Below are 24,379 nucleotides of genomic sequence, written 5' to 3' on the forward strand. Positions count from 1 at the left end.
ACCGGTGCGCCTGGCACCTGCTACCATACCCCGTTCAAAGGCACTTAAATATTTTGTCTTGCCCTTTCACCCTCTGAATGGAACACACTCAATTCATGTCTCAAGGCTTAAAAATCGCTCTTTAACCCGTCCCCTCCCCTTCATCTACACTGAATGAAGTGGATTTAACCAGTGATATGACTCTAGACCTGGTCCGTCTATAGCGTTGAAAGAGCAAGTGTTCCTAATGTTTTGTTGACTCCGTGCAGAACACAACCATAACCAGTAACAAATAATCATTTTTTTTATTTTAAAGTAAAAGACAAAGACTTCATAAAAAAAAAAGGGGGGAATTTTTCTTTAAATACAAACATTTCAACAAACTGTAAACTGCCTTACCCGCTTCCCTCTAGAAAACTTCTCCGTTAAAACCGAAAGATAAAACATCCTGGATTCATAGCATCATCCAACCCTTCCTTTCCAAATGCTCCGGAGTGAAGTGCTCCCTGTGTACAGATCTAAGATCAGCTTCCCCACTCCAAATATAAACCATTAGTAGAAAAAAAAATGCTAAACTGACCCAAGCATCTTAGGGGCCCTACACTCCACCCCCCCTCTGACCCCACCGCAATAACCTCTGATGTCATAGATTGGCCACGTTCCAGGCAGCCTACATTGCAGATGTTGCATCCACCAATGATTGGGCAACGGATTGCTATATCATAAGATGTGCTTAGCAGACATGTTAAAACACCTATCCAGGTTGTTGTGAGATCAGGCGTCTGCAGTGTAGTCGTTCTGGAACTAAGGGCTGTAAGTCTCATTTCCCAGCCTGTTGGGCCTGGCGTCGTAGCAGCACGTAAATCTTCTCCTTGATCCAGTCCTTGTTGTACGGCTGGTACGTCTGGGAGTCCGCACGGTACCTAGGAGGAGACAGACGGAAAGATATTAAAACATGGGCTGGTACGTCTGTGTGTCCGCACGGTACCTAGGAGGAGACAGACGGAAAGATATATTAAAACATGGGCTGGTACGTCTGTGTGTCCGCACGGTACCTAGGAGGAGACAGACGGAAAGATATATTAAAACATGGGCTGGTACGTCTGTGTGTCCGCACGGTACCTAGGAGGAGACAGACGGAAAGATATATTAAAACATGGGCTGGTACGTCTGTGTGTCCGCACGGTACCTAGGAGGAGACAGACGGAAAGATATATTAAAACATGGGCTGGTACGTCTGGGAGTCCGCACGGTACCTAGGAGGAGACAGACGGAAAGATATATTAAAACATGGGCTGGTACGTCTGTGTGTCCGCACGGTACCTAGGAGGAGACAGACGGAAAGATATATTAAAACATGGGCTGGTACGTCTGTGTGTCCGCACGGTACCTAGAGGAGACAGACGGAAAGATATTAAAACATGGGCTGGTACGTCTGTGAGTCCGCACGGTACCTAGGAGGAGACAGACGGAAAGATATATTAAAACATGGGCTGGTACGTCTGTGTGTCCGCACGGTACCTAGGAGGAGACAGACGGAAAGATATATTAAAACATGGGCTGGTACGTCTGTGAGTCCGCACGGTACCTAGAGGAGACAGACGGAAAGATATATTAAAACATGGGCTGGTACGTCTGGGAGTCCGCACGGTACCTAGAGGAGACAGACGGAAAGATATATTAAAACATGGGCTGGTACGTCTGTGAGTCCGCACGGTACCTAGGAGGAGACAGACGGAAAGATATTAAAACATGGGCTGGTACGTCTGTGTGTCCGCACGGTACCTAGGAGGAGACAGACGGAAAGATATATTAAAACATGGGCTGGTACGTCTGTGTGTCCGCACGGTACCTAGGAGGAGACAGACGGAAAGATATATTAAAACATGGGCTGGTACGTCTGTGTGTCCGCACGGTACCTAGGAGGAGACAGACGGAAAGATATATTAAAACATGGGCTGGTACGTCTGTGTGTCCGCACGGTACCTAGGAGGAGACAGACGGAAAGATATATTAAAACATGGGCTGGTACGTCTGGGAGTCCGCACGGTACCTAGGAGGAGACAGACGGAAAGATATATTAAAACATGGGCTGGTACGTCTGTGTGTCCGCACGGTACCTAGGAGGAGACAGACGGAAAGATATATTAAAACATGGGCTGGTACGTCTGTGTGTCCGCACGGTACCTAGAGGAGACAGACGGAAAGATATTAAAACATGGGCTGGTACGTCTGTGAGTCCGCACGGTACCTAGGAGGAGACAGACGGAAAGATATATTAAAATATGGGCTGGTACGTCTGTGTGTCCGCACGGTACCTAGGAGGAGACAGACGGAAAGATATATTAAAACATGGGCTGGTACGTCTGTGAGTCCGCACGGTACCTAGAGGAGACAGACGGAAAGATATATTAAAACATGGGCTGGTACGTCTGGGAGTCCGCACGGTACCTAGAGGAGACAGACGGAAAGATATATTAAAACATGGGCTGGTACGTCTGTGAGTCCGCACGGTACCTAGGAGGAGACAGACGGAAAGATATTAACACATGGGCTGGTACGTCTGTGAGTCCGCACGGTACCTAGAGGAGACAGACGGAAAGATATATTAAAACATGGGCTGGTACGTCCGTGTGTCCGCACGGTACCTAGAGGAGACAGACGGAAAGATATTAAAACATGGGCTGGTACGTCTGTGAGTCCGCACGGTACCTAGGAGGAGACAGACGGAAAGATATATTAAAACATGGGCTGGTACGTCTGTGTGTCCGCACGGTACCTAGGAGGAGACAGACGGAAAGATATATTAAAACATGGGCTGGTACGTCTGTGAGTCCGCACGGTACCTAGAGGAGACAGACGGAAAGATATATTAAAACATGGGCTGGTACGTCTGGGAGTCCGCACGGTACCTAGAGGAGACAGACGGAAAGATATATTAAAACATGGGCTGGTACGTCTGTGAGTCCGCACGGTACCTAGGAGGAGACAGACGGAAAGATATTAAAACATGGGCTGGTACGTCTGTGTGTCCGCACGGTACCTAGGAGGAGACAGACGGAAAGATATATTAAAACATGGGCTGGTACGTCTGTGTGTCCGCACGGTACCTAGGAGGAGACAGACGGAAAGATATATTAAAACATGGGCTGGTACGTCTGTGTGTCCGCACGGTACCTAGGAGGAGACAGACGGAAAGATATATTAAAACATGGGCTGGTACGTCTGTGTGTCCGCACGGTACCTAGGAGGAGACAGACGGAAAGATATATTAAAACATGGGCTGGTACGTCTGGGTGTCCGCACGGTACCTAGGAGGAGACAGACGGAAAGATATATTAAAACATGGGCTGGTACGTCTGTGTGTCCGCACGGTACCTAGGAGGAGACAGACGGAAAGATATATTAAAACATGGGCTGGTACGTCTGTGTGTCCGCACGGTACCTAGAGGAGACAGACGGAAAGATATTAAAACATGGGCTGGTACGTCTGTGAGTCCGCACGGTACCTAGGAGGAGACAGACGGAAAGATATATTAAAACATGGGCTGGTACGTCTGTGTGTCCGCACGGTACCTAGGAGGAGACAGACGGAAAGATATATTAAAACATGGGCTGGTACGTCTGGGAGTCCGCACGGTACCTAGAGGAGACAGACGGAAAGATATATTAAAACATGGGCTGGTACGTCTGGGAGTCCGCACGGTACCTAGAGGAGACAGACGGAAAGATATATTAAAACATGGGCTGGTACGTCTGTGAGTCCGCACGGTACCTAGGAGGAGACAGACGGAAAGATATTAAAACATGGGCTGGTACGTCTGTGAGTCCGCACGGTACCTAGAGGAGACAGACGGAAAGATATATTAAAACATGGGCTGGTACGTCCGTGAGTCCGCACGGTACCAGCCGAGAAAGCACTAGCCTATGTCAATCACCCATAGTACAAAAGTTGATCTATTCTGTGCGAGAAATAAATATTCCAAACATAGTCTGGGACAGTTGTGGGATGTGATAGATCCCCAAAATAATACGACCACTAGCATCAACCACCAGCATCAACCACCAGCATCAACCACCAGCATCAAAACCCCTGCTTTAACCAATGAGCCTAACGCAACAGATGAGAACGTTTAGCTTAAATAGTAGCATTATAGTTATAGTAGTGGTAGTGACTGGTTATAGTAGTGGTAGTGACTGGTTATAGTAGTGGTAGTGACTGGTTATAGTAGTGGTAGTGACTGGTTATAGTAGTGGTAGTGACTGGTTATAGTAGTGGTAGTGACTGGTTATAGTAGTGGTAGTGACTGGTTATAGTAGTGGCAGTGACTGGTTATAATAGTGGTAGTGACTGGTTATAGTAGTGGTAGTGGTAGTGACTGGTTATAGTAGTGGTAGTGACTGGTTATAGTAGTGGTAGTGACTGGTTATAGTAGTGGTAGTGACTGGTTATAGTAGTGGTAGTGACTGGTTATAGTAGTGGTAGTGACTGGTTATAGTAGTGGTAGTGACTGGTTATAGTAGTGGTAGTGACTGGTTATAGTAGTGGTAGTGACTGGTTATAGTGGTGGTAGTGACTGGTTATAGTAGTGGTAGTGACTGGTTATAGTTATAGTAGTGGTAGTGACTGGTTATAGTTATAGTAGTGGTAGTGACTGGTTATAGTAGTGGTAGTGACTGGTTATAGTAGTGGTAGTGACTGGTTATAGTAGTGGTAGTGACTGGTTATAGTTATAGTAGTGGTAGTGACTGGTTATAGTTATAGTAGTGGTAGTGACTGGTTATAGTAGTGGTAGTGACTGGTTATAGTAGTGGTAGTGACTGGTTATAGTAGTGGTAGTGACTGGTTATAGTAGTGGTAGTGACTGGTTATAGTAGTGGTAGTGACTGGTTATAGTAGTGGTAGTGACTGGTTATAGTAGTGGTAGTGACTGGTTATAGTAGTGGTAGTGACTGGTTATAGTAGTGGTAGTGACTGGTTATAGTAGTGGTAGTGACTGGTTATAGTAGTGGTAGTGACTGGTTATAGTAGTGGTAGTGACTGGTTATAGTAGTGGTAGTGACTGGTTATAGTAGTGGTAGTGACTGGTTATAGTAGTGGTAGTGACTGGTTATAGTAGTGGTAGTGACTGGTTATAGTAGTGGTAGAGACTGGTTATAGTAGTGGTAGTGACTGGTTATAGTAGTGGTAGTGACTGGTTATAGTAGTGGTAGTGACTGGTTATAGTAGTGGTAGTGACTGGTTATAGTAGTGGTAGTGACTGGTTATAGTAGTGGCAGTGACTGGTTATAGTAGTGGTAGTGACTGGTTATAGTAGTGGTAGTGACTGGTTATAGTAGTGGCAGTGACTGGTTATAGTAGTGGCAGTGACTGGTTATAGTAGTGGTAGTGACTGGTTATAGTAGTGGTAGTGTCTGGTTATAGTAGTGGCGGTAGTGACTGGTTATAGTAGTGGCGGTAGTGACTGGTTATAGTAGTGGCGGTAGTGACTGGTTATGGTAGTGGTAGTGACTGGTTATGGTAGTGGTAGTGACTGGTTATGGTAGTGGTAGTGACTGGTTATAGTAGTGGTAGTGACTGGTTATAGTAGTGGCAGTGACTGGTTATAGTAGTGGCAGTGACAGGTTATAGTAGTGGTAGTGACTGGTTATAGTAGTGGTAGTGACTGGTTATAGTAGTGGTAGTGACTGGTTATAGTAGTGGTAGTGACTGGTTATAGTAGTGGTAGTGACTGGTTATAGTAGTGGTAGTGACTGGTTATAGTAGTGGTAGTGACTGGTTATAGTAGTGGTAGTGACTGGTTATAGTAGTGGTAGTGACTGGTTATAGTAGTGGTAGTGACTGGTTATAGTAGTGGTAGTGACTGGTTATAGTAGTGGTAGTGACTGGTTATAGTAGTGGTAGTGACTGGTTATAGTAGTGGTAGTGACTGGTTATAGTAGTGGTAGTGACTGGTTATAGTAGTGGTAGTGACTGGTTATAGTAGTGGTAGTGACTGGTTATAGTAGTGGTAGTGACTGGTTATAGTAGTGGTAGTGTCTGGTTATAGTAGTGGTAGTGTCTGGTTATAGTTATAGTGGTGGTAGTGACTGGTTATAGTAGTGGTAGTGACTAGTTATAGTAGTGGTAGTGTCTGGTTATAGTAGTGGTAGTGTCTGGTTATAGTAGTGGTAGTGACTGGTTATAGTAGTGGTAGTGACTGGTTATAGTTATAGTGGTGGTAGTGACTGGTTATAGTAGTGGTAGTGACTAGTTATAGTAGTGGTAGTGACTGGTTATAGTAGTGGTAGTGACTGGTTATAGTAGTGGTAGTGACTGGTTATAGTAGTGGTAGTGACTGGTTATAGTAGTGGTAGTGACTGGTTATAGTGGTGGTAGTGACTGGTTATAGTGGTGGTAGTGACTGGTTATAGTGGTGGTAGTGACTGGTTATAGTGGTGGTAGTGACTGGTTATAGTTATAGTGGTGGTAGTGACTGGTTATAGTAGTGGTAGTGACTGGTTATAGTAGTGGTAGTGACTGGTTATAGTAGTGGTAGTGACTTGTTATAGTAGTGGTAGTGACTTGTTATAGTAGTGGTAGTGACTGGTTATAGTAGTGGTAGTGACTGGTTATAGTAGTGGTAGTGACTGGTTATAGTAGTGGTAGTGACTAGTTATAGTAGTGGTAGTGACTAGTTATAGTAGTGGTAGTGACTGGTTATAGTAGTGGTAGTGACTGGTTATAGTTATAGTAGTGGTAGTGACTGGTTATAGTAGTGGTAGTGACTGGTTATAGTAGTGGTAGTGACTGGTTATAGTTATAGTAGTGGTAGTGACTGGTTATAGTTATAGTAGTGGTAGTGACTGGTTATAGTTATAGTAGTGGTAGTGACTGGTTATAGTAGTGGTAGTGACTGGTTATAGTAGTGGTAGTGACTGGTTATAGTAGTGGTAGTGACTGGTTATAGTAGTGGCAGTGACTGGTTATAGTAGTGGCAGTGACTGGTTATAGTAGTGGTAGGGACTGGTTATAGTAGTGGTAGTGACTGGTTATAGTAGTAGTGGTAGTGACTGGTTATAGTAGTGGTAGGGACTGGTTATAGTAGTGGTAGGGACTGGTTATAGTAGTGGTAGTGACTGGTTATAGTAGTAGTAGTGACTGGTTATAGTAGTGGTAGTGACTGGTTATAGTAGTGGTAGTGACTGGTTATAGTAGTGGTAGTGACTGGTTATAGTAGTGGTAGTGACTGGTTATAGTAGTGGTAGTGACTGGTTATAGTAGTGGTAGTGACTGGTTATAGTAGTGGTAGTGACTGGTTATAGTAGTGGTAGTGACTGGTTATAGTAGTGGTAGTGACTGGTTATAGTAGTGGTAGTGACTGGTTATAGTAGTGGTAGTGACTGGTTATAGTAGTGGTAGTGACTGGTTATAGTAGTGGTAGTGACTGGTTATAGTAGTGGTAGTGACTGGTTATAGTAGTGGTAGTGACTGGTTATAGTAGTGGTAGTGACTGGTTATAGTAGTGGTAGGGACTGGTTATAGTAGTGGTAGTGACTGGTTATAGTAGTGGTAGTGACTGGTTATAGTTATAGTAGTGGCAGTGACTGGTTATAGTAGTGGTAGTGACTGGTTATAGTAGTGGTAGTGACTGGTTATAGTTATAGTGGTGGTAGTGACTGGTTATAGTAGTGGTAGTGACTGGTTATAGTAGTGGTAGGGACTGGTTATAGTAGTGGTAGTGACTGGTTATAGTAGTAGTAGTGACTGGTTATAGTAGTGGTAGTGACTGGTTATAGTAGTGGTAGTGACTGGTTATAGTAGTGGTAGTGACTGGTTATAGTAGTGGTAGTGACTAGTTATAGTAGTGGTAGTGACTAGTTATAGTAGTGGTAGTGACTGGTTATAGTAGTGGTAGTGACTGGTTATAGTTATAGTAGTGGTAGTGACTGGTTATAGTAGTGGTAGTGACTGGTTATAGTAGTAGTAGTGACTGGTTATAGTAGTGGTAGTGACTGGTTATAGTTATAGTAGTGGTAGTGACTGGTTATAGTTATAGTAGTGGTAGTGACTGGTTATAGTAGTGGTAGCGACTGGTTATAGTAGTGGTAGCGACTGGTTATAGTAGTGGTAGCGACTGGTTATAGTAGTGGTAGTGACTGGTTATATAGTAGTGGTAGTGACTAGTTATAGTAGTGGTAGTGGTAGTGACTGGTTATAGTAGTGGTAGTGACTGGTTATAGTAGTGGTAGTGACTGGTTATAGTAGTGGTAGTGACTGGTTATGGTAGTGGTAGTGACTGGTTATAGTAGTGGTAGTGACTGGTTATATAGTAGTGGTAGTGACTGGTTATAGTAGTGGTAGTGACTGGTTATGGTAGTGGTAGTGACTGGTTATAGTAGTGGTAGTGACTGGTTATAGTAGTGGTAGTGACTGGTTATAGTAGTGGTAGTGACTGGTTAAAGTAGTGGTAGTGACTGGTTATAGTAGTGGTAGTGACTGGTTATAGTAGTGGTAGTGACTGGTTATAGTAGTGGTAGTGACTGGTTATAGTAGTGGTAGTGACTGGTTATAGTAGTGGTAGTGACTGGTTATAGTAGTGGTAGTGACTGGTTATAGTAGTGGTAGTGACTGGTTATAGTAGTGGTAGTGACTGGTTATAGTAGTGGTAGTGACTGGTTATAGTAGTGGTAGTGACTGGTTATAGTAGTGGTAGTGACTGGTTATAGTAGTGGTAGTGACTGGTTATAGTAGTGGTAGTGACTGGTTATAGTAGTGGTAGTGACTGGTTATAGTAGTGGTAGTGACTGGTTATAGTAGTGGTAGGGACTGGTTATAGTAGTGGTAGTGACTGGTTATAGTAGTGGTAGTGACTGGTTATAGTTATAGTAGTGGCAGTGACTGGTTATAGTAGTGGTAGTGACTGGTTATAGTAGTGGTAGTGACTGGTTATAGTTATAGTGGTGGTAGTGACTGGTTATAGTAGTGGTAGTGACTGGTTATAGTAGTGGTAGGGACTGGTTATAGTAGTGGTAGTGACTGGTTATAGTAGTAGTAGTGACTGGTTATAGTAGTGGTAGTGACTGGTTATAGTAGTGGTAGTGACTGGTTATAGTAGTGGTAGTGACTGGTTATAGTAGTGGTAGTGACTAGTTATAGTAGTGGTAGTGACTAGTTATAGTAGTGGTAGTGACTGGTTATAGTAGTGGTAGTGACTGGTTATAGTTATAGTAGTGGTAGTGACTGGTTATAGTAGTGGTAGTGGTAGTGACTGGTTATAGTAGTGGTAGTGACTGGTTATAGTAGTGGTAGTGACTGGTTATAGTAGTAGTAGTGACTGGTTATAGTAGTGGTAGTGACTGGTTATAGTTATAGTAGTGGTAGTGACTGGTTATAGTTATAGTAGTGGTAGTGACTGGTTATAGTAGTGGTAGCGACTGGTTATAGTAGTGGTAGCGACTGGTTATAGTAGTGGTAGCGACTGGTTATAGTAGTGGTAGCGACTGGTTATATAGTAGTGGTAGTGACTAGTTATAGTAGTGGTAGTGGTAGTGACTGGTTATAGTAGTGGTAGTGACTGGTTATAGTAGTGGTAGTGACTGGTTATAGTAGTGGTAGTGACTGGTTATGGTAGTGGTAGTGACTGGTTATAGTAGTGGTAGTGACTGGTTATATAGTAGTGGTAGTGACTGGTTATAGTAGTGGTAGTGACTGGTTATGGTAGTGGTAGTGACTGGTTATAGTAGTGGTAGTGACTGGTTATATAGTAGTGGTAGTGACTGGTTATAGTAGTGGTAGTGACTGGTTAAAGTAGTGGTAGTGACTGGTTATAGTAGTGGTAGTGACTGGTTATAGTAGTGGTAGTGACTGGTTATAGTAGTGGTAGTGACTGGTTATAGTAGTGGTAGTGACTGGTTAAAGTAGTGGTAGTGACTGGTTATAGTAGTGGTAGTGACTGGTTATAGTAGTGGTAGTGACTGGTTATAGTAGTGGTAGTGACTGGTTATAGTAGTGGTAGTGACTGGTTATAGTAGTGGTAGTGACTGGTTATAGTAGTGGTAGTGACTGGTTATAGTAGTGGTAGTGACTGGTTATAGTAGTGGTAGTGACTGGTTATAGTAGTGGTAGTGACTGGTTATAGTAGTGGTAGTGACTGGTTATAGTAGTGGTAGTGACTGGTTATAGTAGTGGTAGTGACTGGTTATAGTAGTGGTAGTGACTGGTTATAGTAGTGGTAGGGACTGGTTATAGTAGTGGTAGTGACTGGTTATAGTAGTGGTAGTGACTGGTTATAGTTATAGTAGTGGCAGTGACTGGTTATAGTAGTGGTAGTGACTGGTTATAGTAGTGGTAGTGACTGGTTATAGTTATAGTGGTGGTAGTGACTGGTTATAGTAGTGGTAGGGACTGGTTATAGTAGTGGTAGGGACTGGTTATAGTAGTGGTAGTGACTGGTTATAGTAGTAGTAGTGACTGGTTATAGTAGTGGTAGTGACTGGTTATAGTAGTGGTAGTGACTGGTTATAGTAGTGGTAGTGACTGGTTATAGTAGTGGTAGTGACTAGTTATAGTAGTGGTAGTGACTAGTTATAGTAGTGGTAGTGACTAGTTATAGTAGTGGTAGTGACTGGTTATAGTAGTGGTAGTGACTGGTTATAGTTATAGTAGTGGTAGTGACTGGTTATAGTAGTGGTAGTGGTAGTGACTGGTTATAGTAGTGGTAGTGACTGGTTATAGTAGTGGTAGTGACTGGTTATAGTAGTAGTAGTGACTGGTTATAGTAGTGGTAGTGACTGGTTATAGTTATAGTAGTGGTAGTGACTGGTTATAGTTATAGTAGTGGTAGTGACTGGTTATAGTAGTGGTAGCGACTGGTTATAGTAGTGGTAGCGACTGGTTATAGTAGTGGTAGCGACTGGTTATAGTAGTGGTAGTGACTGGTTATATAGTAGTGGTAGTGACTAGTTATAGTAGTGGTAGTGGTAGTGACTGGTTATAGTAGTGGTAGTGACTGGTTATAGTAGTGGTAGTGACTGGTTATAGTAGTGGTAGTGACTGGTTATGGTAGTGGTAGTGACTGGTTATAGTAGTGGTAGTGACTGGTTATATAGTAGTGGTAGTGACTGGTTATAGTAGTGGTAGTGACTGGTTATGGTAGTGGTAGTGACTGGTTATAGTAGTGGTAGTGACTGGTTATATAGTAGTGGTAGTGACTGGTTATAGTAGTGGTAGTGACTGGTTAAAGTAGTGGTAGTGACTGGTTATAGTAGTGGTAGTGACTGGTTATAGTAGTGGTAGTGACTGGTTATAGTAGTGGTAGTGACTGGTTATAGTAGTGGTAGTGACTGGTTATAGTAGTGGTAGTGACTGGTTATAGTAGTGGTAGTGACTGGTTATAGTAGTGGTAGTGACTGGTTATAGTAGTGGTAGTGACTGGTTATAGTAGTGGTAGTGACTGGTTATAGTAGTGGTAGTGACTGGTTATAGTAGTGGTAGTGACTGGTTATAGTAGTGGTAGTGACTGGTTATAGTAGTGGTAGTGACTGGTTATAGTAGTGGTAGTGACTGGTTATAGTAGTGGTAGTGACTGGTTATAGTAGTGGTAGTGACTGGTTATAGTAGTGGTAGTGACTGGTTATAGTAGTGGTAGTGACTGGTTATAGTAGTGGTAGTGACTGGTTATAGTAGTGGTAGTGACTGGTTATAGTAGTGGTAGTGACTGGTTATAGTAGTGGTAGTGACTGGTTATAGTAGTGGTAGTGACTGGTTATAGTAGTGGTAGTGACTGGTTATAGTAGTGGTAGTGACTGGTTATAGTAGTGGTAGTGACTGGTTATAGTAGTGGTAGTGACTGGTTATAGTAGTGGTAGTGACTGGTTATAGTAGTGGTAGTGACTGGTTATAGTAGTGGTAGTGACTGGTTATAGTAGTGGTAGTGACTGGTTATAGTAGTGGTAGTGACTGGTTATAGTAGTGGTAGTGACTGGTTATAGTAGTGGTAGTGACTGGTTATAGTAGTGGTAGTGACTGGTTATAGTAGTGGTAGTGACTGGTTATAGTAGTGGTAGTGACTGGTTATAGTAGTGGTAGTGACTGGTTATAGTAGTGGTAGTGACTGGTTATAGTAGTGGTAGTGACTGGTTATAGTAGTGGTAGTGACTGGTTATAGTAGTGGTAGTGACTGGTTATAGTAGTGGTAGTGACTGGTTATAGTTATAGTAGTGGTAGTGACTGGTTATAGTAGTGGTAGTGACTGGTTATAGTTATAGTAGTGGTAGTGACTGGTTATAGTAGTGGTAGTGACTGGTTATAGTAGTGGTAGTGGTAGTGACTGGTTATAGTTATAGTAGTGGTAGTGACTGGTTATAGTAGTGGTAGTGACTGGTTATAGTAGTGGTAGTGACTGGTTATAGTAGTGGTAGTGACTGGTTATAGTAGTGGTAGTGACTGGTTATAGTAGTGGTAGTGACTGGTTATAGTAGTGGTAGTGACTGGTTATAGTAGTGGTAGTGACTGGTTATAGTAGTGGTAGTGACTGGTTATAGTAGTGGTAGTGACTGGTTATAGTAGTGGTAGTGACTGGTTATAGTAGTGGTAGTGACTGGTTATAGTAGTGGTAGTGACTGGTTATAGTAGTGGTAGTGACTGGTTATGGTAGTGGTAGTGACTGGTTATGGTAGTGGTAGTGACTGGTTATAGTAGTGGTAGTGACTGGTTATAGTAGTGGTAGTGACTGGTTATAGTAGTGGTAGTGACTGGTTATAGTAGTGGTAGTGACTGGTTATAGTAGTGGCAGTGACTGGTTATAGTAGTGGTAGTGACTGGTTATAGTAGTGGCAGTGACTGGTTATAGTAGTGGTAGTGGTAGTGACTGGTTATAGTTATAGTAGTGGTAGTGACTGGTTATAGTGGTGGTAGTGTCTGGTTATAGTAGTGGTAGTGACTGGTTATAGTTATAGTAGTGGTAGTGACTGGTTATAGTAGTGGTAGTGACTGGTTATAGTTATAGTGGTGGTAGTGACTGGTTATAGTAGTGGTAGTGACTGGTTATAGTAGTGGTAGTGACTGGTTATAGTTATAGTAGTGGTAGTGACTGGTTATAGTAGTGGTAGTGACTGGTTATAGTAGTGGTAGTGACTGGTTATAGTTATAGTAGTGGTAGTGACTGGTTATAGTTATAGTAGTGGTAGTGACTGGTTATAGTAGTGGTAGTGACTGGTTATAGTTATAGTGGTGGTAGTGACTGGTTATAGTAGTGGTAGTGACTGGTTATAGTAGTGGTAGTGACTGGTTATAGTTATAGTAGTGGTAGTGACTGGTTATAGTAGTGGTAGTGACTGGTTATAGTAGTGGTAGTGACTGGTTATAGTAGTGGTAGTGACAGGTTATAGTAGTGGTAGTGACTGGTTATAGTGGTGGTAGTGACTGGTTATAGTAGTGGTAGTGACTGGTTATAGTAGTGGTAGTGACTGGTTATAGTAGTGGTAGTGACTGGTTATAGTAGTGGTAGTTTGAACACACAAGTCACATTTTCACTTGAATACATCCAGTTGTGTAACTGACTAGGTAATCCCCCTTTCTCTTTACAATAAAAATGAAATGATTTACCTTCCCTTTCTATTGGGCATAAAAATCATCTGAAACCACCAAAACAAACTGCAAATGCATCCAACAAGTTTGTAGAGTCACCAGCTTGATGTCACTGTGCACCAATTTACGCTTTAAAATCTTTGACAGGGATTGTCTCCTTCAGGAAAAAGGTTGTTAAATTCAGACACAGAGAAATCCGTGTGAAAAACTGTACTGCGGTTCGACTTACACCAAGCAGCTGAGGTCAGCCAGGTCATGGATGAAGTCAAACAGTTGACTGATGTCATAGGTGATGGACGGTGTGTTTGGGTTCATTCTCTTCAGGTGTTCCTCGTACATCTTACACACACCTGGAAGGAGAGTCATACATTAAGGTCACTCGCTGCAATCTGTCACAGGCATCAAAACAGGCCCTAGGCATAATTGAGAAAATGATCAGGTCCTTTTATGAATTGCGCAGAGCCATTAAAAAGAGGATTGGTAGCCTTTTGGTTACCCCACGGTGCACAATAAGGAAGTCTATTACAGCTGAAATAGTAAACCGCTCCTTTAAGATGAAACCTCCCCCTAAGCATTCAATTGGGACAAGGACTGGGTATTTAGCCTATGGGGCGGAGCTCTCAACCCTGTTCCCGGAGAGCTCCCGCCCTATAGGTTCACTCCAACCCTGTTCCCAGAGAGCTACCGCCCTATAGGTTCACTCCAACCCTGTTCCCAGAGAGCTACCCTCCTATAGGTTCACTCCAACCCTGTTCCCAGAGAGCTCTCGTCCTATAGGTTCACTCCAACCCTGTTCCCAGAGAGCTACCGCCCTATAGGTTCACTCCAACCCTGTTCCCAGAGAGCTACCCTCCTATAGGTTCACTCCAACCCTGTTCCCAGAGAGCTACCGCCCTATAGGTTCACTCCAACCCTGTTCCCAGAGAGCTACCCTCCTATAGGTTCACTCCAACCCTGTTCCCAGAGAGCTACCCTCCTATAGGTTCACTCCAACCCTGTTCCCAGAGCTACCCTCCTATAGGTTCACTCCAACCCTGTTCCCAGAGAGCTACCGCCCTATAGGTTCACTCCAACCCTGTTCCCAGAGAGCTACCCTCCTATAGGTTCACTCCAACCCTGTTCCCAGAGAGCTACCGCCCTATAGGTTCACTCCAACCCTGTTCCCAGAGAGCTACCGCCCTATAGGTTCACTCCAACCCTGTTCCCAGAGAGCTACCGCCCAATAGGTTCACTCCAACCCTGTTCCCAGAGAGCTACCCTCCTATAGGTTCACTCCAACCCTGTTCCCAGAGAGCTACCGCCCTATAGGTTCACTCCAACCCTGTTCCCAGAGAGCTACCACCCTATAGGTTCACTCCAACCCTGTTCCCAGAGAGCTACCGCCCAATAGGTTCACTCCAACCCTGTTCCCAGAGAGCTACCCTCCTATAGGTTCACTCCAACCCTGTTCCCAGAGAGCTACCGCCCTATAGGTTCACTCCAACCCTGTTCCCAGAGAGCTACCGCCCTATAGGTTCACTCCAACCCTGTTCCCAGAGAGCTACCGCCCAATAGGTTCACTCCAACCCTGTTCCCAGAGAGCTACCGCCCTATAGGTTCACTCCAACCCTGTTCCCAGAGAGCTACCGCCCAATAGGTTCACTCCAACCCTGTTCCCAGAGAGCTACCGCCCTATAGGTTCACTCCAACCCTGTTCCCAGAGAGCTACCGCCCTATAGGTTCACTCCAACCCTGTTCCCAGAGAGCTACCGCCCTATAGGTTCACTCCAACCCTGTTCCCAGAGAGCTACCGCCCTATAGGTTCACTCCAACCCTGTTCCCAGAGAGCTACCGCCCAATAGGTTCACTCCAACCCTGTTCCCAGAGAGCTACCGCCCAATAGGTTCACTCCAACCCTGTTCCCAGAGAGCTACCGCCCAATAGGTTCACTCCAACCCTGTTCCCAGAGAGCTACCGCCCAATAGGTTCACTCCAACCCTGTTCCCAGAGAGCTACCGCCCTATAGGTTCACTCCAACCCTGTTCCCAGAGAGCTACCGCCCTATAGGTTCACTCCAACCCTGTTCCCAGAGAGCTACCGCCCTATAGGTTCACTCCAACCCTGTTCCCAGAGAGCTACCGCCCTATAGGTTCACTCCAACCCTGTTCCCAGAGAGCTACCCTCCTATAGGTTCACTCCAACCCTGTTCCCAGAGAGCTACCCTCCTATAGGTTCACTCCAACCCTGTTCCCAGAGAGCTACCCTCCTATAGGTTCACTCCAACCCTGTTCCCAGAGAGCTACCGCCCTATAGGTTCACTCCAACCCTGTTCCCAGAGAGCTACCCTCCTATAGGTTCACTCCAACCCTGTTCCCAGAGAGCTACCCTCCTATAGGTTCACTCCAACCCTGTTCCCAGAGAGCTACCGCCCTATAGGTTCACTCCAACCCTGTTCCCAGAGAGCTACCCTCCTATAGGTTCACTCCAACCCTGTTCCCAGAGAGCTACCCTCCTATAGGTTCACTCCAACCCTGTTCCCAGAGAGCTACCGCCCTATAGGTTCACTCCAACCCTGTTCCCAGAGAGCTACCGCCCTATAGGTTCACTCCAACCCTGTTCCCAGAGAGCTACCCTCCTATAGGTTCACTCCAACCCTGTTCCCAGAGAGCTCTCGTCCTATAGGTTCACTCCAACCCTGTTCCCAGAGAGCTACCCTCCTATAGGTTCACTCCAACCCTGTTCCCAGAAAGCTACCGCCCTATAGGTTCACTCCAACCCTGTTCCCAGAGAGCTACCCTCCTATAGGTTCACTCCAACCCTGTTCCCAGAGAGCTACCCTCCTATAGGTTCACTCCAACCCTGTTCCCAGAGAGCTACCGCCCTATAGGTTCACTCCAACCCTGTTCCCGGAGAGCTCTCGCCCTATAGGTTCACTCCAACCCTGTTCCCGGAGAGCTCTCGCCCTATAGGTTCACTCCAACCCTGTTCCCGGAGAGCTCTCGCCCTATAGGTTCACTCCAACCCTGTTCCCGGAGAGCTACCACCCAATAGGTTCACTCCAACCCTGTTCCCAGAGAGCTACCCTCCTATAGGTTCACTCCAACCCTGTTCCCAGAGAGCTACCCTCCTATAGGTTCACTCCAACCCTGTTCCCAGAGAGCTACCGCCCTATAGGTTCACTCCAACCCTGTTCCCAGAGAGCTACCCTCCTATAGGTTCACTCCAACCCTGTTCCCAGAGAGCTACCGCCCTATAGGTTCACTCCAACCCTGTTCCCAGAGAGCTACCGCCCTATAGGTTCACTCCAACCCTGTTCCCAGAGAGCTACCGCCCAATAGGTTCACTCCAACCCTGTTCCCAGAGAGCTACCCTCCTATAGGTTCACTCCAACCCTGTTCCCAGAGAGCTACCGCCCTATAGGTTCACTCCAACCCTGTTCCCAGAGAGCTACCACCCTATAGGTTCACTCCAACCCTGTTCCCAGAGAGCTACCGCCCAATAGGTTCACTCCAACCCTGTTCCCAGAGAGCTACCCTCCTATAGGTTCACTCCAACCCTGTTCCCAGAGAGCTACCGCCCTATAGGTTCACTCCAACCCTGTTCCCAGAGAGCTACCGCCCTATAGGTTCACTCCAACCCTGTTCCCAGAGAGCTACCGCCCAATAGGTTCACTCCAACCCTGTTCCCAGAGAGCTACCGCCCTATAGGTTCACTCCAACCCTGTTCCCAGAGAGCTACCGCCCAATAGGTTCACTCCAACCCTGTTCCCAGAGAGCTACCGCCCTATAGGTTCACTCCAACCCTGTTCCCAGAGAGCTACCACCCTATAGGTTCACTCCAACCCTGTTCCCAGAGAGCTACCGCCCTATAGGTTCACTCCAACCCTGTTCCCAGAGAGCTACCACCCTATAGGTTCACTCCAACCCTGTTCCCAGAGAGCTACCGCCCAATAGGTTCACTCCAACCCTGTTCCCAGAGAGCTACCGCCCAATAGGTTCACTCCAACCCTGTTCCCAGAGAGCTACCGCCCAATAGGTTCACTCCAACCCTGTTCCCAGAGAGCTACCGCCCAATAGGTTCACTCCAACCCTGTTCCCAGAGAGCTACCGCCCTATAGGTTCACTCCAACCCTGTTCCCAGAGAGCTACCGCCCTATAGGTTCACTCCAACCCTGTTCCCAGAGAGCTACCGCCCTATAGGTTCACTCCAACCCTGTTCCCAGAGAGCTACCGCCCTATAGGTTCACTCCAACCCTGTTCCCAGAGAGCTACCCTCCTATAGGTTCACTCCAACCCTGTTCCCAGAGAGCTACCCTCCTATAGGTTCACTCCAACCCTGTTCCCAGAGAGCTACCCTCCTATAGGTTCACTCCAACCCTGTTCCCAGAGAGCTACCGCCCTATAGGTTCACTCCAACCCTGTTCCCAGAGAGCTACCCTCCTATAGGTTCACTCCAACCCTGTTCCCAGAGAGCTACCCTCCTATAGGTTCACTCCAACCCTGTTCCCAGAGAGCTACCGCCCTATAGGTTCACTCCAACCCTGTTCCCAGAGAGCTACCACCCTATAGGTTCACTCCAACCCTGTTCCCAGAGAGCTACCCTCCTATAGGTTCACTCCAACCCTGTTCCCAGAGAGCTACCGCCCTATAGGTTCACTCCAACCCTGTTCCCAGAGAGCTACCCTCCTATAGGTTCACTCCAACCCTGTTCCCAGAGAGCTACCCTCCTATAGGTTCACTCCAACCCTGTTCCCAGAGAGCTACCGCCCTATAGGTTCACTCCAACCCTGTTCCCAGAGAGCTACCGCCCAATAGGTTGTTACAACAGGGGTTGGAATGAACAAGGGGGGGGGGGGGGGGGGGGCTGTCAATTTACCTTCCATGCACTCGTTGACTGATTCATAGTCAGCATATGTCCGTCCCTCTGGCCTCTTGGTGGGCTGGACCAACAGGATCGTATGAGACTGCAACAATAACAGAACAAAGTAGACATGTCAGTTCTCAAATCAACTTCTCACTTTCAATAAGATTAAATCAACTACCAGGTTAGTGGTATTTTACAGCATCACCGTCAAGCAGTACAACACACAGCCCCGTCAAGCAGTACAACACACAGCCCCGTCAAGCAGTACAACACACCGCCCCGTCAAGCAGTACAACACAGCCCCGTCAAGCAGTACAACACACAGCCCCGTCAAGCAGTACAACACACAGCCCCGTCAAGCAGTACAACACAGCCCCGTCAAGCAGTACAACACACAGCCCCGTCAAGCAGTACAACACACAGCCCCGTCAAGCAGTACAACACACCGCCCCGTCAAGCAGTACAACACACAGCCCCGTCAAGCAGTACAACACACCGCCCCGTCAAGCAGTACAACACACAGCCCCGTCAAGCAGTACAACACAGCCCCGTCAAGCAGTACAACACACAGCCCCGTCAAGCAGTACAACACACAGCCCCGTCAAGCAGTACAACACACCGCCCCGTCAAGCAGTACAACACACCGCCCCGTCAAGCAGTACAACACACCGCCCCGTCAAGCAGTACAACACACAGCCCCGTCAAGCAGTATAACACACAGCCCCGTCAAGCAGTATAACACACAGCCCCGTCAAGCAGTATAACACACAGCCACCTTGCGAGAGCATGGATGTCAATCTTTGCAGGTACACGCTACATTCTACTTCCCATCTGCAGCAGCATGTTGCCTAGTTGCAAGACTGATTAGCTAGACAAACAGGTGACAAACAGGTGCACAATAAGCGAGACAACTTTGAATCCATGTTTGGTTTTGATTTAGAGGGGGTGGTAGCATCAAACAATTGGATTTTGTACTTTTGGGGCATTGCTCAGAGATGCAAACAACTAAGTTTGCATCAGAACCGTCTACCGATTACAGACACCGTCCAACGTGGGACAAGTGCTGCTAAAACAGGTACCGCATTATCATGCCAGCAGAGGTGAAGCCAACGCAGGGCCAGCCAATCACACTGGCTAAAAATATATTGAAAAATAAAAACAAAATAAATCAACTTGATTTCATTGGCTGTATTGTCAGACTAATCAGAAGGGGTTGAAAATGCAGTAGGAGGTTCCTGGAATCTAATTGGATAATATTGTAGTCATATGGTAAAATCAGAAGCACATACCATTTGTGCATATGGTAAATATTAAATAGCTGATTGTCAAGTTGAAGCTATCAGTGAGAAGTATGAAAAATAGCCCTAGGCGTAATGCAATATGTCAAAGTTAAATCGCGGAATAAACACATAAGTCTGAATGATTTAAAACGTATTGTATTCCCATTAGTAGGCTATACCAGGACCCATCTCATTTCCTCCTCGTCCAGTCTAGACGGTAGGCTACACCAGGACCCATCTCATTTCCTCCTCGTCCAGTCTAGTCGGTAGGCTACACCAGGACCCATCTCATTTCCTCCTCGTCCAGTCTAGACGGTAGGCTATACCAGGACCCATCTCATTTCCTCCTCGTCCAGTCTAGACGGTAGGCTATACCAGGACCCATCTCATTTCCTCCTCGTCTAGTCGGTAGGTTACACCAGGACCCATCTCATTTGCTCCTCGTCTAGACGGTAGGCTACACCAGGACTCATCTCATTTCCTCCTCGTCCAGTCTAGACGGTAGGCTATACCAGGACCCATCTCATTTCCTCCTCGTCCAGTCTAGACGGTAGGCTACACCAGGACCCATCTCATTTCCTCCTCGTCCAGTCTAGACGGTAGGCTATACCAGGACCCATCTCATCTCCTCCTCGTCCAGTCTAGACGGTAGGCTATACCAGGACCCATCTCATCTCCTCCTCGTCCAGTCTAGACGGTAGGCTATACCAGGACCCATCTCATCTCCTCCTCGTCCAGTCTAGACGGTAGGTTACACCAGGACCCATCTCATTTCCTCCTCGTCTAGTCGGTAGGTTACATCAGGACCCATCTCATTTGCTCCTCGTCTAGTCGGTAGGTTACACCAGGACCCATCTCATTTGCTCCTCGTCTAGTCGGTAGGTTACACCAGGACCCATCTCATTTCCTCCTCGTCCAGTCTAGACGGTAGGCTACACCAGGACCCATCTCATTTCCTCCTCGTCCAGTCTAGACAGTAGGCTACACCAGGACCCATCTCATTTCCTCCTCGTCCGGTCTAGACGGTAGGCTATACCAGGACCCATCTCATTTCCTCCTCGTCCAGTCTAGACGGTAGGCTATACCAGGACCCATCTCATTTCCTCCTCGTCCAGTCTAGTCGGTAGGCTATACCAGGACCCATCTCATCTCCTCCTCGTCCAGTCTAGACGGTTGGCTACACCAGGACCCATCTCATCTCCTCCTCGTCCAGTCTAGACGGTTGGCTACACCAGGACCCATCTCATTTCCTCCTCGTCCAGTCTAGACGGTAGGCTATACCAGGACCCATCTCATTTCCTCCTCGTCTAGTCGGTAGGTTACACCAGGACCCATCTCATTTGCTCCTCGTCTAGACGGTAGGCTACACCAGGACCCATCTCATTTGCTCCTCGTCTAGACGGTAGACTATACCAGGACCCATCTCATTTACTCCTCGTCCAGTCTAGACGGTAGGCTACACCAGGACCCATCTAATTTCCTCCTCGTCCAGTCTAGACGGTAGGCTACACCAGGACCCATCATTTCCTCCTCGTCCAGTCTAGACGGTAGGCTACACCAGGACCCATCTCATTTCCTTCTCGTCCAGTCTAGACGGTAGACTACACCAGGACCCATCTCATTTGCTCCTCGTCTAGACGGTAGGCTACACCAGGACCCATCTCATTTCCTCCTCGTCCAGTCTAGACGGTAGGCTATACCAGGACCCATCTCATTTCCTCCTCGTCCAGTCTAGACGGTAGGCTACACCAGGACCCATCTCATTTCCTCCTCGTCCAGTCTAGACGGTAGGCTATACCAGGACCCATCTCATTTCCTCCTCGTCCAGTCTAGACGGTAGGCTACACCAGGACCCATCTCATTTCCTCCTCGTCCAGTCTAGACGGTAGGCTACACCAGGACCCATCTCATTTCCTCCTCGTCCAGTCTAGACGGTAGGCTACACCAGGACCCATCTCATTTCCTCCTCGTCCAGTCTAGACGGTAGGCTATACCAGGACCCATCTCATCTCCTCCTCGTCCAGTCTAGACGGTAGGCTATACCAGGACCCATCTCATTTCCTCCTCGTCCAGTCTAGACGGTAGACTATACCAGGACCCATCTCATTTCCTCCTCGTCCAGTCTAGACGGTAGGCTATACCAGGACCCATCTCATTTCCTCCTCGTCCAGTCTAGACGGTAGGCTATACCAGGACCCATCTCATTTCCTCCTCGTCCAGTCTAGACGGTAGGTCACACCTGGACCCATCTCATTTCCTCCTCGTCCAGTTTAGACCGTAGACACGGTGTTTGAAGGTTCCCGAAACGTCAATAATCATCGTTTGCGATTTGGCTGTGGAAACCTTTGACCTTTTATCTTTCACCAGCAATCCTTCAAATACAACATATACTGTAGCAGTTTCACACAGATCCACAAGCTGCCTCCAGTTGAGGAACCACAATTTCTCCCGAATTACGCGTGTTCAGCGCATGCTACATTACACAGGTGGCCGCCTCTGTCTTCCATAAACATGCGCTGTAACATGGATATATGGCCGTGTGGGAACACTAACCAAGGTGAGTATCTATTTAACCTTTTCATTATTTCTCGCTGATATGATAGAGAAGGTCCTTATGCCTCTAAACCCGTACCGCAAGCGACGCGTTTTAATGTTCAGATTGAGTTTCGGGACTTTTAACTAAACTCACCCCCTACATGAGACGCCTTTGTCCAATGACTAATGTAATGTGGATCAGAGTGATGACAACAGGGCTACAGCTAGCGTAACTCGGAAAACAACACAGGATGACAATTGCTGGTCAATTGACACGCAGACTGAAATATATAGCTGAACATTATTATAACACGTTGTAATATAAGAAGCTGGTATACGACAGTCATATGTTTAAAAACTATTCACTTCATTAGCAAACTAGCTAGCTAACGTTCATCGACATGCGTGCACAATTTCAAAACAAGGCTAGTTAGCAATCTACTCAATATTTTCCCAGGTAAACTACTCGAATGCAAATCTATAGATGTTTTTTTTTTTTTAACTAACCATATTTCCTTAATCGTGATCTTGAAGTAAGTAAGATTTCTTGCGCTACACGATTTGATGGCACAACGAGAGAGGAAATGACTTTTGATACCGGAAGAATTACTTTAGGAACGCGAGAAGGGTTAGTGCTATTCTCGATCCTTGGGACGTTCCTAACCTGGTGTTGCCATGTTTCCGGTTTTCTAGCTAAATTGGTTGCTTTGAAAACGATGTCGCGGGTGAAAATGTATTTGGGCTATTTCTAACTTGCACCGCGGCCGCAATGGGATTTCTCTTAAAATATATATATTTCACTGTGACCTGCTGCTGACTGTCAGGCAGAGGCACGCTGTTCCTCAGTAACCTATTCCAGCAGGACATTGGGAAAACACAAGCACTTCTTACCTCGAAATCGCCTCGCTATTCATGTTGAATAAATTAGTCTGTTACATTTTAACTAAGAAATCTGCTATATCGTTCAGTTTACATCTTGCCTACATCTTGTCAAGTCTACTGTAGACTATCTAAAATTAGATGTAGACCTATCCGGGGCAATAGGCTACCTTGCTTTTATCTAAGCAAACCATGGCAAAATTGAATGACAATCATAAACTCAGATTTTTGTTTGTAGCGTATGCCTATTAAAATTACAAGTCTATCTCGCAAATGGGCCATTTATAACGGCTGTTAGTCCATCTGGCACATAATAACAGCACAATTGCCAAGTGTTCGTCCAAGTGTTTCTTGCTCAGAGATTGAGATCCACTGACCTACTTTCATCACTCAAACTCTTCTGTCAGATTTGTAGTTATGCACATATGCAAAGGAGATTTATTTACAATTATAAACCTGGTTCGAGCCTTGAATGCTGAATGGCTGAAAGCAGTGGTATATTTTAAGAATTAAGGCCCATGGGGGGGGGGGTGTGATATATGGCCAATATACCACAGCTAAGGTCTGTTCTTAAACTCGACGCAACGCGGAGTGCCTGGATACAGCCCTTAGCCGTGGTATATTGGCCATATATCCCCTCTAATGTAATTAGAGCAGTAAAAATAGATGTTTTGTCCCACCCGTGTTATACGGTCTGATATACTACGGCTGTCAGCCAATCAGCATTCAGGGTTCGAACCACCCAGTTTATAACAGACCATATATCACGGGTATGACAAAACATACCTTATTTACTGTTCTAATTACGTTGGTAACGAGTTTATAATAGCAATAAGGCACACTAGGGGTTTGTGGAAAACGTCCCTATCTTTCCAACAGTTTGCTAAGAGCTGGCAGCAAGCGTATAGGTCTGCTGTTAGAACCAGTAAAGTCCGCTTTACCACTCTTGGATAGTGGAATGACTTTGGCTTCCCTCCAGGCCTGAGGACAAATACTTTCCTCTAGACTCAGATTAAAGATATGACAGATAGGAGTGGCTATAGAGTCAGCTACCATCCTCAGTAGCTTTCCATCTAAGTTGTCAATGCCAGGAGGTTTGCCATTATTGATCGTTAACAATTTCTCCACCTCTCCCACACAAACTTCACGAAATTCTAACTTTTTTCATTATTAATTTGTCTGAGTACGATGGCTCATTGTTCGTTGTTGGCATTTCCTGCCTAAGTTTGCCCACTTTGCCAATGAAGTAATCATTACAATAATTGCCAACATCAAATAGTTTTGTGATGAATAA

General features: G+C 46.0%; 1 protein-coding gene across 3 annotated transcripts; it reads right to left on the reverse strand.

The window, feature by feature from the left end:
- Positions 1-265: 265 nt before the first annotated feature.
- On the reverse strand, positions 266-22,824 carry LOC129811264 (enhancer of rudimentary homolog). Of its 3 annotated transcripts, none has more exons than XM_055862434.1 (4): positions 22,714-22,824; positions 18,404-18,491; positions 13,779-13,899; positions 266-902 (listed from the first exon to the last, which is right to left on the reverse strand). In XM_055862434.1, the coding sequence occupies exons 1-4, from the start codon at positions 22,714-22,716 to the stop codon at positions 800-802; spliced, it is 315 nt and encodes a 104-aa protein (XP_055718409.1). In that variant the 5' UTR covers positions 22,717-22,824; the 3' UTR covers positions 266-799. The 3 variants fall into 3 exon arrangements, with proteins under 3 accessions (XP_055718409.1, XP_055718408.1, XP_055718410.1); XM_055862433.1 differs by having other exon boundaries at positions 18,404-18,494; positions 22,714-22,819; XM_055862435.1 differs by lacking the exon at positions 266-902 and adding an exon at positions 3,765-3,819 and having other exon boundaries at positions 18,404-18,494; positions 22,714-22,820.
- Between the last annotated feature and the right edge of the window lie 1,555 nt (positions 22,825-24,379).

Source organism: Salvelinus fontinalis, chromosome 15 (genome assembly GCF_029448725.1).
Source record: "Salvelinus fontinalis isolate EN_2023a chromosome 15, ASM2944872v1, whole genome shotgun sequence".
Taxonomy (NCBI): Eukaryota; Metazoa; Chordata; class Actinopteri; order Salmoniformes; family Salmonidae; genus Salvelinus; species Salvelinus fontinalis.

What these genes read in the sequence shown, in the direction of transcription:
- LOC129811264 (XM_055862433.1), bottom strand. An exon ending in AGTCAACGAGTGCATGGAAG is followed by an intron (nt 13,900 to 18,403) that starts GTAAATTGACAG and finishes CTCTCCTTCCAG; the next exon opens with GTGTGTGTAAGATGTACGAG. An exon ending in GCTGACCTCAGCTGCTTGGT is followed by an intron (nt 903 to 13,778) that starts GTAAGTCGAACC and finishes GTCTCCTCCTAG; the next exon opens with GTACCGTGCGGACTCCCAGA.